General features: G+C 40.4%; 1 protein-coding gene and 1 pseudogene across 1 annotated transcript; both read right to left on the bottom strand.

Annotated features, from left to right (window-relative positions):
* Window positions 1-552: 552 nt before the first annotated feature.
* Window positions 553-3635, bottom strand: LOC137040709 (cell surface glycoprotein 1-like; annotated as a pseudogene).
* Window positions 3636-6554: 2919 nt separating this feature from the next.
* LOC137040708 (SLAM family member 9-like) lies at window positions 6555-9983 on the bottom strand. The gene is made up of 3 exons (XM_067416481.1): window positions 9692-9983; window positions 9239-9529; window positions 6555-7096 (listed from the first exon to the last, which is right to left on the bottom strand). Exons 1-3 carry the CDS (start codon window positions 9981-9983, stop codon window positions 6864-6866), a joined length of 816 nt encoding a protein of 271 aa, XP_067272582.1. The 3' UTR covers window positions 6555-6863.
* Between the last annotated feature and the right edge of the window lie 8369 nt (window positions 9984-18352).

Genomic DNA, 18352 nt, shown 5'->3' with positions numbered 1-18352 from the left:
ATACAAATTTGTGTCCTCATAAACCACATAAACAGGCTCTCTCACACACACACACACACACACACACACACACACACACACACACACACACACACACTGTCTTTGCATGTCATTTTTGAATCCAGTCATTTTTTACCACTCAATTTGTAAGATCTGAAGTGAAAGATAAGAATGTATTTCTTTTTTTTTTCCAGGTGTGTCTGGTGTTGTTATAGATAGAGTGTCAGTGACGGAGGGAGATTCAGTCACTCTACACACTGATGTTAAAGCACACCAACAAGAGATTGAATGGTATTTTAATGTCATTCGCATCGCTCACATAACTGATCAGAGTAAAGTCTGTACAGATGTTCAGTGTAATGAAGTTAATGAGAGATTCAGAGACAGACTGAAGCTGGATCATCAGACTGGAGCTCTGACCGTCATGAACATCAGAAATGAAGACTCTGGAGTTTATGAACTACTGATCGGCCCCGACATTAGAAAGATCTTCAGTGTTTCTGTTCATGGTGAGTGTCGGTTATATAATGTTTAAAGGCAGGTTTTATGTGTTTAATCACACAATAAGAGCTGCTTTTCTCTACAGCTGTAGCTGCATCAGAACGGAATTCAATCTTAATTATTTTCATTGGCAAGCAAATAGTTTTAACAAAGACAAGAGTTTACAAAGAGGCAGATAAAGATAAAGGGAACCAGCAGAGCAGAGAGAACAAGAATGTACAGATGGTGTGTTCAAATCATAAACTGAAATAGGAGCAAGTCTACTAAACCAGGAGCCAGTATAGTTTAAATAGCTCAGGGGTAATGTGGTGACATTATGTATGAAGTCGAGACACAAGCAGCTGAATGCTACAGATATTGATGTTGATTTGAGAAAGCCAATATACTGAAATGTTCTTTAACCCTTGTGTGGTGTTCATATTTTTGTTACTCAGCCAGTGTTCGTCGGTCTGGTGGACCCGTTGCATTTTTGGGTTTTTAATTCAACTCAAATCTATAATGTTATGTTAAAATACTCAACAGATGTTTACTTCATCCCAATGACAAGCAATATAAACAGCATATATGGTTAATATTTTCTCTTTACCTTTGTTAGGTCACATTTAAGAATTGCTACCTCGTGTGGGAACGGCAGGGGTAGAAACAAAACTCACTCTTGTAGCTACTCTCTCACACTCTACACACAATCTCTCTCACACGCATGCATGCACGCACACACACACACACACACACACACTCATGCGCACACACGCACACGAATCTTCAGGTTCAGGTCTGTCTTCAGGTTCAGGTCCGTCTTCAGGTTTAGGTCTGTCTTCAGGTTCAGGTTTGTCTTCAGGTTCAGGTCCGTCTTCAGGTTCAGGTCTGTCTTCAGGTTCAGGTCTGTCTTCAGGTTCAGGTCCGTTTTCAGGTTCAGGTCTGTCTTCAGGTTCAGGTCTGTCTTCAGGTTCAGGTCCGTCTTCAGGTTCAGGTCCGTTTTCAGGTTCAGGTCCGTTTTCAGGTTCAGGTCTGTCTTCAGGTTCAGGTCTGTCTTCAGGTTTAGGTCTGTCTTCAGATTCAGGTCTGTCTTCAGGTTCAGGTTCGTCTTCAGGTTCAGGTCTGTCTTCAGGTTCAGGTCTGTCTTCAGGTTCAGGTCTGTCTTCAGGTTCAGGTCCGTCTTCAGGTTTAGGTCTGTCTTCAGGTTCAGGTTTGTCTTTAGGTTTAGGTCTGTCTTCAGGTTTAGGTCTGTCTTCAGGTTCAGGTTCGTCTTCAGGTTCAGGTTCGTCTTCAGGTTCAGGTCCGTCTTCAGGTTCAGGTTCGTCTTCAGGTTCAGGTTCGTCTTCAGGTTCAGGTCCGTCTTCAGGTTCAGGTCCGTCTTCAGGTTCAGGTCCGTCATCAGGTTCAGGTCTGTCTTCAGGTTCAGGTCTGTCTTCAGGTTCAGGTCCGTCTTCAGGTTCAGGTCCGTCTTCAGGTTCAGGTCCGTCTTCAGGTGTAGGTCTGTCTTCAGGTTCAGGTCTGTCTTAAGGTTCAGGTCCGTCTTCAGGTTCAGGTCCGTCTTCAGGTTCAGGTCTGTCTTAAGGTTCAGGTCTGTCTTCAGGTTCAGGTCTGTCTTCAGGTTCAGGTCCGTCTTCAGGTTTAGGTCTGTCTTCAGGTTCAGGTTCGTCTTCAGGTTTAGGTCTGCCTTCAGGGTCAGGTCTGTCTTAAGGTTGAGGTCCGTCTTCAGGTTCAGGTCTGTCTTCAGGTTCAGGTCTGTCTTAAGGTTCAGGTCTGTCTTCAGGTTCAGGTCTGTCTTCAGGTTCAGGTCCGTCTTCAGGTTCAGGTCCGTCTTCAGGTTTAGGTCTGTCTTCAGGTTTAGGTCTGTCTTCAGGTTCAGGTTCGTCTTCAGGTTTAGGTCTGTCTTCAGGTGTAGGTCTGTCTTCAGGTTCAGGTCTGTCTTCAGGTGTAGGTCTGTCTTCAGGTTTAGGTCTGTCTTCAGGTTCAGGTCTGTCTTCAGTGTGGTGTGGCAAGTAGCGGGGCGAGGGACCGCGAGAGCGGGCCGCTGATTAATGTTAACGAGTGCCAGCTGCGTGGCACACCGGTCTCGTCTCGCGGCCATGTGACGGGAGCATAAAAGGAGGAACGATGGCAGCGGAAGACGAGAGAGGACCAGGCCTGGATTTTATGGTTTTTTTTTTTTTGTTATTATGTGTTTGTGGGCAGTCGTCCGTGAGGGGCTGCCCACATTTTATTTTGTGTGTTTGCGGGCAGTCGTCCGTGAGGGGCTGCCTGCGGTTTTACTTTCATTTTGTTTATTTATTTTGAGTTAATAAATGGTTGTGAAACGTTCGCCGGTTCCCGCCTCCTTCCTTCCATCCACGAACTTCGTTACATTCAGGTTCAGGTCTGTCTTAAGGTTCAGGTCTGTCTTCAGGTTCAGGTCTGTCTTCAGGTTCAGGTCTGTCTTCAGGTTCAGGTCTGTCTTCAGATTCAGGTCTGTCTTCAGGTTCAGGTCTGTCTTCAGGTTCAGGTCTGTCTTCAGGTTCAGATCTGTCATCAGTTTCAGGTCCATCATCAGGTTCAGGTCCGTCATCAGGTTCAGGTTCGTCTTCAGGTTCAGGTCCGTCTTCAGGTTCAGGTCTGTCTTCAGGTTCAGGTCTGTCTTCAGATTCAGGTCCGTCATCAGGTTCAGGTCTGTCTTGAGGTTCAGGTCCGTCTTCAGGTTCAGGTCTGTCTTCATATTCAGGTCCGTCATCAGGTTCAGGTCCGTCTTCAGGTTCAGGTCTGTCTTCAGGTTCAGGTCTGTCTTCAGGTTCAGGTCTGTCTTCAGATTCAGGTCCGTCATCAGGTTCAGGTCTGTCTTGAGGTTCAGGTCCGTCATCAGGTTCAGGTCTGTCTTGAGGTTCAGGTCCGTCATCAGGTTCAGGTCTGTCTTGAGGTTCAGGTCCGTCTTCAGGTTCAGGTCTGTCTTCAGGTCTGTCTTCAGGTTCAGGTCTGTCTTCAGGTTCAGGTCCGTCTTCAGGTTCAGGTCTGTCTTCAGCTGCTGTAGCAGTAATAGTTGTTGCTGTTCTGGTGCTGGTGTCTGTAGCTGCTGCTTCTGGTGGGATTTACTTTTGCCACAGGAGACCTAAAAATGTATAGTTTCACCTACCGGTAATGGAGTAAGAATAAAATCTCATCTTTATTGTGCAAAATTTGTGTTTGTGTGTGTGTTTTTCAATGCAGAAAAGTCATTGAAGAGATAAAGGGATGATCCTGAAGTTCGTCACATCAATGAGGTAAAATACTGCTACTGGAGTTTGTCTTTGTAGTAAATATGAAATTACATCACATTCAGATCTGTGTTTGATTTCACCTGCTCTGAAAATCTTCCCAGTAAGAACTAAACATTCAAACAGAATCTAATTCACGGATTAATGTCAGATGTGCTGATTTCTGTAGCTGGTAATGTTTATTGTTCTCATTAATCTTTTGTGATTTGTTGTTTTCTTACAGACTGAAGGGACTCAACAGGACTGAACAGGTGTGATGAAATGCTTCACAGCTTCCCGTTACCTGTTACTGATAGCAGCACCAAAGTAATCTTAAGGCAATTATTTTACAACCTTCATTATAAGTACAAAAGTGTGTGTGTACGTGTACATGTACGTGTGTGCTTCAGACTAGAGCCCTGCATGTGCCTCAAAGCTAGGCCCTAGCCCGGCCCGAGTCTGTCCTGCTTATTGCACATTGTTTCAGCCATTAAAATAGTTCAGCTTTGTTTTTAATGTCAAAGTAGTTCTATTTAGCTCAGTTTCTATTATTTTTTTGTTTGTTAAATTAAGTTTTTTTTTTTTTTTGAGTGACGACCAAGCGGAGTGAGTTAACCCAACAGGTTATCTTTGGTCTTTATCTATGAATCTATCATTTGTTGATATTCATATATATGCACACTTATTGTCTGAACCACATATTAATGTGTTTAAAAGGTGTTTTTAAATGCAAGCGAAAAGAGGCATGGTTGTGTTGTGTATTTTGTGTGTTATTATAAACATGCAGTTAAGATAATCAATATGTGTTGTGTGGCTATTATATTTTTTTAAATGAAAATTAAAAGAGACAGTGTTTTTTTGTGAAATATTTCATTTTATTGTAGCCTAAGATATACATACAGGAGTGAGAGCGAGCTGTCATCCAGGCGCAGCTCCTGGAGCGTCTTGAACGCACGTCTATTTCACTTCAGACGCTCGATTTATTCACGGATTTAAAATGTTAATCCGTCCAACTAGACGTGAATTTCACGCTCTATTCGTGTTTGGTGTGAATGTTGCATAAAACTGCTGAAATATGTATCCGACTGTTGCACTGCATTGCCTTCTAATACATCTTATGATGTGCACATTTACACTGTGTGTGGTTTTAAATAAACTGAATATATTGAAAATGTGTTTCTAATCAACTGTCATTATTCATACAAGTCATAGTTTATCTTTATTTTGACACACTCTCAATTCAAATTGAGGCCTATACAGTGGGGATCGAAAGTTTGGGCACCCCAGGTAAAACATTTTTATTAATGTGCATAAAGATGCCAAGATGGAAAAATCTCCAAAAGGCATCAAATGACAGGTTGGACATCTGTATAATAAGTCCAAAAGAAGTTAGATTTTATTTCTATCATTTACATTTCAAAATAACAGAAAACCAAAAAATGGTGTCTGCTAAAGTTTGGGCACCATGCAGAGTTAACACCTTGTACTGCCCTCTTTGGCAAGAATCACAGCTTGTAAACACTTTTTGTAGCCAGCCAAGAGTCTTTCAATTCTGGTTTGAGGTGGCTTCGCCCTAGCCTGGTTTCACCAGACTCTCGTACATTTCATTTGTACATAGAGTCTGGCCACTCTCCATTGACAAGGGTTTATTTCCGCGAAGGCGGGCACCCTGTTGAGGTTTAAAACTATTGGATCTGAAGTTAATATATATATATATATATATATATATATATATATATATATATATATATATATATATATATATATATATATATATATGAACACAAATATTTCAAGCTGGTTGAACATCATCCATTGTTGTGAAGATAATGTGGTGTAATCACGTGGAACCACTGTCCACGATTAGTTCAACCAATGTGCTTTTTTTTTTTGAGTGTGTGTGTGTGTGAGAGAGAGAGAGAGAGAGAGAGAGAGAGAGAGAGAGAGAGAGAGAGAGAGAGAGAGAGAGAGAGAGAGAGAGAGAGAGAGAGATGTGTGTAGGTTTAGGGGCAGTGGGGGATAGAAAATACGGTTTGTACGGTATAAAAACCATTACGTCTATGGCGAGTCCCCACAAAGGTAGTGAACCAGGAGTGTGTGTGTGTGTGTGTGTGTGTGTGTGTGTGTGTGTGTGTGTGTGTGTGTCATTTCTTTAGGCTTACATGTCCTTGCGTTCTTTGCTACTTGAATGCAGAGGCATAATACGGAAAATATGTCATATGATTGGTCAAATGCAAAGATACCAATATTTACAACAAGAGGTAAATATTAGTATCTTTTATTTTATCACGGGGGATTTAAGAGGTAAGAAATAGAAGGAAAAGGCATATGTTGAATAAAATCATAAAATAGTATCACTCAAGTCCTAAAGTAGTGGAAGATTGCAATAAGTTAATTGTTTTTCCACCCGTTTGAACGGGTGATATTCATCAGGACTGTGAAAGTATGCTGAGTTTGTATGTTTGTATGAATCCACACATATATGACATGAGCTCTGATTATATGAACTTACACATCATGACACACACATTAGGGGTGGAGCTTACAGTGCTGTGATGCTGTTTTAGCTTCTTTACAGATGGATATATAATTACACCACTAATGATCGGTTAGGTGTGATGTCGGACTCAGTCTTCCTCTAGTGTTCAAAATATGTTATAGTTTCATTTCTGAGTCTTTCAGCGGCTTCCTTTGGGAACATCCCTGCACATGTAACATCAATCTTTGATCCAGTCTTAAAATATATAATATCTGTTTATGAATACGAAAATCAAGTACAGAAATAACGTTGACTCTTTTGTTTCACCCTTAAATTAATATTTAATATTCAGTTGATTTATTGGCGTGACAAATATTTGTACATTTATATCTGTGGGGATGCTGCATACATAAGCCTATAGTCTACATCAAAATGAAAACAGTAACATAACATCAATTAAGCAATATAATTAAAGAAATGTGACATTGATGGCATTACAGAATAAAAAAATATATATTTTTAAGAATGTTCCTGGTTTTGGCCACCAGATGGCTTTAATACACCAGATTCAGATTATTAACGTTTACACTCCAGTTCTCAGAGGGAATAGGTAAGCTTCACAATCAATAAACAATTAGACTTCATTTTAAAACTGCAATATATCACTCACTTTATATTTATGACATCTGTTCTGTTTGAGCTCTTGTAGCTCTGACGTCATTGATCAGAAGAACAGCAGCAGCCGCAGCAGCCACGCCCATTAGCGCAGTGACGACCAATCGGAGCACAGCTTCAGCAGACTCACAGGAGTGGGCGTGGACTTCTGAAAAAACTAAACAACAACAACAAAAATCAAAACGAAACAAATGAACAATTATAAAACATATGTGTGGTTCCCTTTCAAGGGCGCCTTTTTGTGATTGTGTCGTGAAGCGCTCGTGAAATCAGTCCAATGGCGTGCCTGTACGTCACAGGTGGGTGACGTCATTGACCAGGAAACTATAAAGCACCGCTGAACCAAATGTTAGCTTCTGTTGTCTGCAACAATGCTCTCTGTGTGAAATTGTCTTTGTCTATTTATTGTTGTTTGTCAAAAAAAAAAACATATCGACGAGAGTATAATAGCGAGCAGACAGCATTTTGGATCGTGTGTTTGTTTAGGAGGAGCATGCACTGACGGTCAGCTCTAGTCAAACGGAGCTGTCAGTGTTCATTCATAAAATCCCCGACGTGTAACGAATGCAATATCGAGAGTCTCTGCTCCTGTTGGCTTTGATCGGTTCTGCGCAGATTTTGCTCATCTCAAACAAGCCTAATGTGTAGATTATGGGTCCGTATGCGTGGGAACAGACAGGAATTTCTCTCTCTCTCTCTCTCTCTCTCTCTCTCTCTCTCTCTCTCTCTCTCTCTCTCTCTCTCTCTCTCTCTCTCTCATGATTGCGTGCAAACTATTAGGCCTATGTGTTTTCAGACTATATGGTTCCCTTTGTAAAGTTTAGAACCGTGGTGGAACCTTGAAAAATGAAGTGACAGATCTGTTCTTACTATCCTGTTATTTATTAGTATATGATTCAAGAAGAAATAGGAAAGTCACAAGGCTAAAATCACTGAAATTTAAAAAAAATCATCAAAATAAAACAGTGATCTGCATAAAAAATAATTCCTTCAATGTAAGTCACTTTGGATAAAAGTGTGTGCCAAATGCATAAATGTAACGTTACATATACTATAGTCACTGTACGTTACCTTGAGTCATGTTCTGTGTGCTCATTTGTCTTGAAAAAAAATCTGTTTGTTTGGCACATTTGACCGCCTCATCCTCCAACGCCTTTCTTTTTTTAACCTGGGTTTTTCAGCTCCCCCTGGCAACTTTTTACCATCCATTTTATCCTTCCGCGATTAGCTTATTCTCTCCACAGCATTAAATTACGATTTTGTTTTGTTTCTTCATGGCAACGAGCTGAGTACACCAAGGCGCCAGAGTTGAGAGAGAGAGAGAGAGGGAGAGAGAGAGAGAGAGAGAGAGAGAGAGAGAGAGAGAGAGAGCGCTCTGACAACAGAAAGCGGCATTTTTTTAAATGCACGGTCTGATGATCATGCGCTGCTTTAAATTAAAATCTAGTGTAATTAGCGGCGCTGTTATATCAGTCACACATTCACTAAACACATTTACAGACATACAGAGAAAATTAAGAGAAAAGAAAAATGAAGCAGCCGAGTCTGCCGGCCCAATTTATGAGCGGACAGAACGTCCCACCTAGCCTAGAAATCTAGACGCACCCTAGCGGCAGCAAATCTAATCTGCCCGCGAGTGTCGTCTCGCAACTCTCAATACCCTTCTGAGCTGTATTCCCCTAACTCTTGCCGGGCCAATCACATCGTGTATAGAGTCGGTGGGCGGGGCCATAATGACGGCCGAGTTGCGCTTGCGTGCTTCTAGTAAACACAGAAACTGGCGAACGGCGGTCTTTCGAATCAGCTTTGACCGCAACTCTGGAAGACTTGGAGTTAAGCTTTTCTCTGAGAAAAGAACGGCACTGACGTCATTCTTAAAAAGGGAAGATGTGTTCTGAGTTTAGCCGACCGGATACGGCGAATGTTTAATCTGTCAACGAGCTCTGCTTCACCTTCCTTGCTCTGGTTGGTTGTAGCGCTATCCTATCGCGTGCAGAGGGAGTTTGAAAGACAACCGTTTATCCCGCCCCTCGGATTGAGCTGTCAATGGTGAGTTTCCAGACCAAACATCTTGATGTGGGTCTGGCTTGTCAGGCTACGGCCCACCGGGAATTCTCCCGATGGCCACTCCGCCCCTGCAGTCAGTCACACCAAGTTTTGTATCTAAATGATTTCGGATATATTTAAATGTTAAATACTCCTCTGTTGATGCCTGTATTAATACACTATATTCAGCCTCTTATCCAGACTGTTTTTACTTGTCTGATTGATATTTGGCTGCATTTCATTTTGAGGAATTAAATAGTAAATACTTTTCAGAAGTTTATCTAACAAATTAATTCAGTGAATAAATGCAACTAATATCGTGCTGCCGTACCTGCACATGTGTGGCAGAGTTGAGTGATGTTGGGATGTCTGGTCTGGTTGCTGATGGGATTGTTCAGCACACAGCTGTAGGTGTTTTTATCCTGATATTCCACCTCCAGAGGTAGAGAGAGACTGATGCTGAGATCAGACACACTGATGCTGGACAATAAACTGTTTCCTTTGAACCAGGAGAGAGTCACATGACTCACATTCAACACCGAACACACCAGTGAACATGAGGATGATGAAGATGATGAACAGTGTGAAGAGTTACTGCTGATGACAGGAACAGGCAGACGAGCTGAGAAAGAGAGAATAACATATATTAATACATATAATTTACAATCTTATTTCCCATTCACTGTGTTTTGTGATCACTGAGTGTTTCTATCAGAAAAAGAAAAAAAATGTTGGTATGTAAAATAAGAATATTTGAAGGACAAGACAAAATATCTCTCCTCACCATAGACAGAAACTCTGAATGTTTTTGATGTCAGTTTCAGTCCTCTTATCTCTAGTTGATAATCTCCAGCATGTTCAGTTGAGATGTGTGTGATGGTCAGAGATCCAGTTTGATGATCCAGCTTCAGTCTGTCTCTGAATCTCCCGTCAGGAACATCAAATGTGGAGAAGATTACAGCAGCTCTACTGATTAGAGCTATCAGAGAGTATTCACCTCCATATTTCCACAGTATCTCCTCGTCTTCCTGTATTTCAGTGAGATCAGTGTTTAGAGTGACAGAATCTCCCTCCATCACTGACACTGACTCACCAAACACACCTGGAGAACACACAGATTTCTTTTTTTAAACTTTTGTATTTGTATTGTATTTACTTACAGAGCCCTTTTCAGGCAGTAACTCAAAAGTGCTGTACATTACAAAACAATGATAAATAAAAATGAAAATCAAACCAAATAAAAACAACAAGCAATAAAACATCTATTAAAAGTTTAAACTGCGAGCAAGAACAGGTATGACTTTAAGCAGCACTTGAAAGTACTTGGCGTCGGGGATGATCTAACCACAAAAGGACGGTTATTCCATAATCTGGTGAAAGCGAAAGTGTGTCACCCTTAGATTTAAGACGTGCTCTTGGGATAATTTAAAGGGGGGGTGAAACACTCAGTTTCAGTCAATCTCATGTCAATCTTGAGTACCTATAGAGTAGTATTGCATCCTTCATATCTCCGAAAAGTCTTTAGTTTTATCATATTTATAAAAGAAATATGGGCTGTACCGAGTCTTTCCGGAAAAAAACGAGTGGCTGGAGGCGAATCGTGTGGGCGGAGCTAAAGAATGCAGAATGTGCACAAAGCGGTGATGTCCTCAAGCGTGGAGAAACCCATCGCTCTCAGCTAATACAGATAATGATCCAGAATCAAATCTGAGGCTGAAATAAATTGAACAGGAGAAACGGCAACAGCAGGACGTCCGTCTCTGTGGTATGGACTGTATTTAGGGGCCTTTGTGTGTCTTTACGCGCAGTTTATGAGGACATGATTCGGTTTATGGACTATTGTATGTGACTAGACCTTAGAGGTAGCAAGCAAAACGGTTTTGCACGTCAGAGTCAGAATAGTGTAACGTTATACAGAACAACAATGGAGTAACCGTTAGCGCATTTGAATGACGAAGCACGCGATCGTATCGTTTACAGATGTTTACTCATGCGACGGTAGCCAATAGCAGAGACATTTGAAGTTGATTTACTCACCGCCTGCTTCCAAAGCAGGACCGCTCTGTCAAAAACACACTTCTTTGTAATGATTTGGTGAAGTCCTGTGACAGCAGTGACCGTGGAAATCCACTTTGCGACGCGACTGAAGCGATGCCTTGAAGCTTCCCGTCATTTCTGCGTTCAAATCGGTTCAAATGCAGCGCTGCCTTCCTGGAATGCTGTGCTGAAGCATTGAAGTCGCTCGACGTCACCCATAGGAATAAAGTGGAGCGCGGCGCGACAGAAGTGTTCACGGAAAAGTGGATCTGCACCTGAGAGACTGTTTACAGCGTGTATTTCCTTTCCCTCCCTCTAGTTACGCGCGCGCGCACCCTACCGGGAGAAGAGCCCGTACGGCCCATACAAGGCCCTTCCGCTCTATCGACGTCAAGCCGACCCATACTCGAAAAAAACTCTCCGAAATTTGTGAGAAACCGGAAGGAGTATTTTTGACACAGAAATACTCAATCAAATGTCCAACATTAGTTTTTGAAACTTTGTCTATGTTTAGGATGGGAATCCAAGTCTTTAAAGGTGTAAAAAGCTCAGTATGCATGAAACAGCATTTCACCCCCCCCCCCCCTTTAATAATAGTTTATTTGAAGATAATCTTTTTTTGAAGAAAAAGTACTTCTGAATGTGTAAGAGTAAAGCTGTGGGACGTACTATCACATCACAGTCTTTAACGGACAGCCTCTGTCACTTAGTTACACATCCTGTCACTGTAAACTGACCTGTCAATCATCTTCAGTTAACATCCTCCACACTTCATTTCATTTCCTTCAGTATCAGAGAGAAAAGAAGCAGCTCATTGATCTGCAGTCGTGGGTCTTGAAAGAATCCAAAATAATCAAAGATATTTGATATTTTTCTTTGAACAAAGATATTTGTTTTACTGTTTCACCCCCTCTCTCTTATCAGTGGGGCCGTTTGGGATTCCTAAAGACAAAGAGATGTTGAGGGCCTGTAGGCCAAATGGTGCCACACCTGTAGTACAGTGGGGGAAGTCTGCTCTGATTGGTCAGTTTGAATGTCTCAGGGTTTCAGTCACATGGTCAAGGGATGGATAAAAGAAGATTGCAACTGTTGCTCGGGTCTTTTTCCTCTGACGCTGTCATCTGCTCTGGCTGTCGATTCTAGGGCCTTCTTTGGCTCTTCTCTTTGCTTTCTCTTTTTCTCTCTCTTTCTATCTTTCTATCTCTCTCTCTCTCAGGTAACATTCTACACATGCTGGGTACGATGAATGGTATAAGTTTTATCATCACATTCATCTATTTTGTAACTATTTTAAGTGTAACCATAACCGGATTTTGTCATTAAATTCTTTCAATTATAAATGATTTGCTAGCTAGTTTTGGTTTGGTATTGACTTTGAAGTGCTCCCTATTGCAATACAATATAGTCACATTAAAGCAACGCTCTCCCACATATTTTGCTATTGTAACTGCGCTTATTTCCGTCGTTGGTATAAGTTGCAGTAGGTGGTTATAGACAAGAAATGTACAGTTTTCTACCATCACGCTGATAACGTTTCTTTAGTCGTTCGGCAACCCTGCAGTCAGAACCACTGTAGGCGATCCACCCTTACAGTTAGGGATGGGTACCGAAAACCGGTATTAAATGGGCCCCGGGGGTTAATTTTGAAAGACCGTTGTATCGATAAGCTCGGCCGTTATCGGTTCTGCTGTCGGTACTTTTGAAATTACACGTGACGAGAGAGAGAGAGAGAGAGAGAGAGAGAGAGAGAGAGAGAGAGAGAGAGAGAGAGAGAGAGAGAGAGAGAGAGAGAGAGAGACGCAAACGACAGCCGAGGACAGAACTAAACATTCAAACATAACTGGTTACACTTTAGATCTGTGATAGTCTGATTTTATTTTAGCTTCCAAAGATTATAATAATAATATTTATGTCTAGCGCAACTTTGCAGCAACTGCCATTTCTCCCTAAAACTCAAACGTAGCCTAATGACAAAATCAGCACGATCAGTGATTGTTGTAAAATACAGTCTAGCTACTGTTGGCTGTGGGATGTGTTTAATAATAAAAAGAGCGATTAAAAGCACAAAAATGTCCGCAAGAGATTGTTCCCAAGTCGGCGCGCGCTCCGAAAAAGCCCGCAACGAGACGAGCAAATTACACTTTCGGTTTCACACTCGCGTCTAAACGATCAAATGTAGGCTACACAAACATCTATGTCAAAATGACCAGCTTGGAGAGTCTCTTAAACACAGTTTGTGTCTAAAATGGACGTAGTTATTATGGATATAGTCGGGAGAAAGTGTAGTGCATCTGCCTATTATCAGTCGCCTATAGATCTGCACATCTGTCTTAAAGAGGCAGCAGTGTAAATAAACATGCTGACGAATTACTGCGAATTAAACAACCAAATGCAAAGAGAAAATCACTCACAGCTCTTGAATGAATAACTTTAGCTTTAATAAGCATTCATATAGGCTATTTATGATAAACTATGCAGTGTTATTTTACATTTGATTACTAGAATATATATATATATATATATATATATATATATATATATATATATATATATATATATATATATATATATATATATATATATATAAAAATCTCAAATAGTACCGATAAGAATACCGTTAAAGTACCGGACCGATAAGCAGTATCGATAAGAGTAGTAATACCGTTAAAATCTTAACGATACCCATCCCTACTTACAGTCTTTCATGAGACTCTCCTCATATTAATACAACGATGAATATAAAGTTAATGGCCAAACAGATCTTTATACAGGTTCAGTGTTGCAGATGAAATATAATGAGGAAAACATTAAATAAATATTTTTTATCAGGTTAAATGTTGATTATTAGTCACTTTAACCCCTTTATCTAAACCTCTTAACCGCCGGACTCGCACATCTGCCATGTTTGTAGTTTTTTAACACTTTCATTGTGAACTTTTATTATATTTTCAAATGTTGTTAAAAGTGTGGAATCAAATTCATTTCTGCTTATTTTGTGCATCTTTCATTTTGGAATAACAGATAATGCAAATACCTTTGTTGATTAGAAAAAGCTGATTACTTTGTGTTAAAACTAAAGCATAATGTAATGTCTTAAAAGAAATAAACTTACCAGCCATATGCCACACGCAGCACAAAATAAACAGATGAACCATCTCAAATAACACTGAAATATGTGAACACACACAGTGAACTAACTCAAGTGTTAAACTGTGATATTAATATAGTGCTGAGTGTGAATCCTCCCCCACCGGATTTGACCACCACACACTCACCCACATGTGTGTGTTCCTGTAAAGTTCCTCTTTCTCACTTCAAGCCTTAATCTGTTCTCAGGGACTGACAGTATTGATTATTTTACAAGTTGTACCATTTAAGTTCTAATTCACTGTTGATTATAAACTGCAGTCTTGTGGAGCAAAGCATCACTATTGTTCTCTTGTGTTTGTCATTGACCCATTAATGTGGTGTCAAATCATACAGCTTTTTTAAGAGAGATGTGCTTTGACTTTTATAAGTGATCGGGCGTACAATGTTTGCACAGTGGGCAAAAAATGGGGATGAACTTTGACAGGATATAAATGAGGATTTTGTAGAAACATGGGTTACCACATTTGAAGAGGCTGTCAGGCTCTGTAAAATCATACCTCACAATGAGGTGTAAGTTTAACCCCTGGGACGCAAGAGCTGCCCTATAGACACACTATGGTGAAGACGCGACCCATGAAACAGGAAGTGCTCGTGTGTGTTTTTCCTACTATGGGAACTTGCATAAAAATACTTTATTAAAAATAACTCTGGATCACAATGTCATAGAGATGTGGGAGGTGGGCTTATTTAACTCATGCAACCAATCAGTCTCTCAGGATCATCGTGATGCTATCAAGCCATGCCCTAGCAACCATTAAGAGCACCCTAGCAACTGATCCTATAAACTGCCATTATAAAGGCCCAGATGGATATCTTTGCAGCAGTGTCATAGAGATGGACGTGGGCTCGTTTGACTCAACCATTCAATCTTAATTATCTTCTTGGACACTCTGTAACAACACCCTAGCAACAATTGTCAAGCTCCCTAACAACAAGTTCCATATTTGAAGAAACCAAAGGGATATCTTTGAATAGAAGAGTCAACTAGAAAGATTCAGGAGCAACAACAAAAGCAAGAAGTCCATCGTGATAAAAAGGCCCATGAACGGAGATTTGGTGTTGGAGATCCAAAATGGATTCCTGGGCACACAGAGACTGTGGCTTGACCACTTTCTTATAAAGTGATGCTTGGTGATGGGAGATCGGTCCGAAGACAAGTGGACCAAATTCATGGCTGGCAGAAATTGCTTGTGAATCTTTCAGAGGACATGGACTGTAGATATTTCCCTGATCACTCTGATCTGATAGGTGCTAAAGAGACTGAGGAACCGGGGGCTGAGGACATTTCTGGTGAAACCAATCCCTTTGAAACAGCTGGATCCCTCTTCAACTTCTGAGAGGACCACTGACAGGAACAAATCCGTTAGCCCTGTTGTGAGACGGTCACCTAGAACCAGGAAATTGCCTGTTCATTTGAAAGATTATGAACTGAAGTGAGAAAAAAAGTGAACTGTTGTTGAAAGATTGTGAAAAGGAGGAAAAAATAAGAAAAATCTGTGCACTGTGAAGGGTTTTTGAGTGTGTAAGTAGGTTTCCCCTTCATGATGTTGAGGTCATTTATTTATTTATTTATTTATTTATTTTTATTTTTTATTTTTTTATTTTTTTTTTGGGGGGGGGGGGCTATGGTGGTTGTATAATAGTGCATAGTATTGTGATTTATTATGGAGGAAATATTGTCAACTTGGGTGGAAGGAGATGTTATAGAGTGAGCTGTTGTAGATTAACCTGTAGGGGGCAATCTAATGCTGTTCATCTTGACTTAAAAGTAGCAAAGAAGAACTTGTGTGCACATGTAATCCACCTGTGATGCCATCGTGTACTGCTGGCTGCTGCTGCTTTCCTTGACTAAAGGACATTCTGAACAGATCTGTCTCATGCAAGGTATTACAGACTGAAAGAACTATTTAAAGTCCACTATACCTGAAGCTGGTGTTATACACCATCCATCATACTGAAATAGAGGAAGAGTTATTGGCTGTATGTCACTGTGTGCCATTTCTTTGGGCCTGCATGATCTTGCATTCTTTGCTTCTTGAAAACATACTACCATTCACCATGTCTAGTGACTACACACGAGACATGTTGGTCTGTGCTAAACCACTGAACCGATACGCTGACGGTTGCCACCACCAGTGCCCTTGAGCAAGACCCTTTACTCTGTGTTGCTCCAGTGGGATTGTCCCTGTGATAAGTGCACTGTAAGTCACTTTGGATAAACGCATCTGCCAAATGTGTAAATGTAAATTAATACAGGGGCATAATACCAGAAATACATCATATGATTGGTCAAATGCAAAGACCACAAGTAAAGATTGAGGGAGTTGTTTGGCCTAAAACTTTTGTATAACTAATAACCTGAAGTAAATTTTGGTAACTTTTATATCATCATGGTTGATTCAAGAGGTAAAAATTTAAGTACAAACTCGATTCCAAAAAAGTTGGGACACTGTACAAATTGTGAATAAAAACAGAATGCAATGGATGTGGAAGTTTCAACTTTTAATTTTATTTTTATTCAGAATACAACTTAGATTCTTTTTATTTATTTATTTTTATTTATTTATATAGCACCAGTAAACTCAACCAACGTTGACCACTGTGCTTTACATAAAATACATAGAGAGATATCAAAGAAAACCCCAACACAGTACAAATACAGCTTAAAATGTAGGCAGATGCCTGATCTAAAAGATGTAGCTTTACTTTAAGTTTGAAATCATGTATGCTTGTTAAAGATCTCAAAGATAATGGAAGACCATTCCAAAGCTTCGGACCAATAACAGCAAATGCACGGTCCCCTCTTGACTTCAGACGGGAGCGAGGCTGGGACAAAATACGGGTACTGGAGGACCGTAGACACCTACCGGGCGCGTTCACAGTCACGAGTTCAGATAAATAGGAAGGGGCAAGACCGTTTAAGGCTTTAAAAACAAACACCAATATTTTAAAATCTACCCTGTAAGGCACAGGCAACCAGTTTAGCGACAGTAAGATTGGTGTAATGTGTTCACGTTTGTGGACCCCAGTTAAAAATCTGGCAGCAGCGTTTTGGACCATTTGAAGCCTATAATAGAAAACGCAGCTAATCCTGCATATAGTGAATTACAATAGTCAAGACGGGACAGAACGAAGGCATGCAGAACTCTTTCAAGCTCAGTTGAAGTTAAGAATGACTTGGCTCTAGTTAGCAACTTTAGATGGAAAAAACATGATTTAACCGCAGTGTTAATATGTTTGTCAAGCCTAAAGGAGGAGTCCAAGGTAACACCCAAACTCCTGACTGTAGGTTTGATCTCACACTGTAGGTAAGCCAAATTTTGAATGGTTTTAACATTATCTAAAGAGGGTCTAAACACAATAGCCTCTGTTTTACTTGCATTCAAATGTAAAAAATTTGCGGACATCCAGGATTTTATTTCATTTAAACATGCAAATAAGGTTTCTAGACCCTTTGTGTCAGTACGTTTAAAAGGCAGATAGATTTGAGTATCATCTGCATATAAATGAAAGGACACTCCATGCTTCCTGAAAATAGATCCGAGAGGTAACATATATAATGAGAATAAGGTAGGAGCCAAAATGGAGCCTTGCGGAACGCCACAGGTAATAGGAGCTAAAGACGAAACAGAGCCACCAATGCCGACTGAGAAGGTCCTATTTGTAAGGTAAGACTTAAACCAATTGAGAGCATTTCCTCGAATGCCCACAATTTTTTCAAGACGTGATAGTAAAATTCCATGGTCGACAGTATCAAATGCTGCACTCAGATCTAGTAGAATTAAAATGACAGAATCCCCCGAATCAAGAGATAACAAAATATCATTCATAATTCTTAATAAAGCAGATTCAGTACTGTGGAACCTCCTGAAACCAGACTGAAATTTTTTGAGAATACTGTTCTCATCAAGAAAGCTCTGTAACTGCAATAATACAGTTTTCTCAAGGATCTTTGACATAAAAGATAAATTTGAAATGGGTCTAAAATTTGGTAGATCAGCAATGTCCAGGTTATGCTTTTTCAATATAGGTTTCACCATAGCATGTTTACAAAGGGCAGGAACATCACCTGAGAGAAGGCACTTATTTATAATGGTCAAGATCCAAGACCCAATTTTATGAAATATTTGTTTGAGAAACCATGTAGGCACAATATCCAGAGATGAACCAGAGGACTTGAGCCTAAAAACTATATCTGTTAAGCTAGACATAGTAATAGGCTCAAAAGAGTTTAAGAACTTAATGGCCAAAGGAGTAT

This window comes from Pseudorasbora parva, chromosome 14, assembly GCF_024679245.1.
Source record: "Pseudorasbora parva isolate DD20220531a chromosome 14, ASM2467924v1, whole genome shotgun sequence".
Lineage (NCBI taxonomy): Eukaryota > Metazoa > Chordata > Actinopteri > Cypriniformes > Gobionidae > Pseudorasbora > Pseudorasbora parva.
Note: the sequence above shows the minus strand (reverse complement) of the source record. Positions and strands in the feature narration are given on the sequence as shown.

What these genes read in the sequence shown, in the direction of transcription:
- LOC137040708 (XM_067416481.1), bottom strand. Translation starts at nt 9,983, where the DNA reads ATGGAGGGAGATTCTGTCACTCTAAACACTGATCTCACTGAAATACAG. An exon ending in ATTCAGAGTTTCTGTCTATG is followed by an intron (nt 9,530 to 9,691) that starts GTGAGGAGAGAT and finishes TCTCTTTCTCAG; the next exon opens with CTCGTCTGCCTGTTCCTGTC. An exon ending in ACTCTGCCACACATGTGCAG is followed by an intron (nt 7,097 to 9,238) that starts GTACGGCAGCAC and finishes AATCACAAAAAG; the next exon opens with GCGCCCTTGAAAGGGAACCA.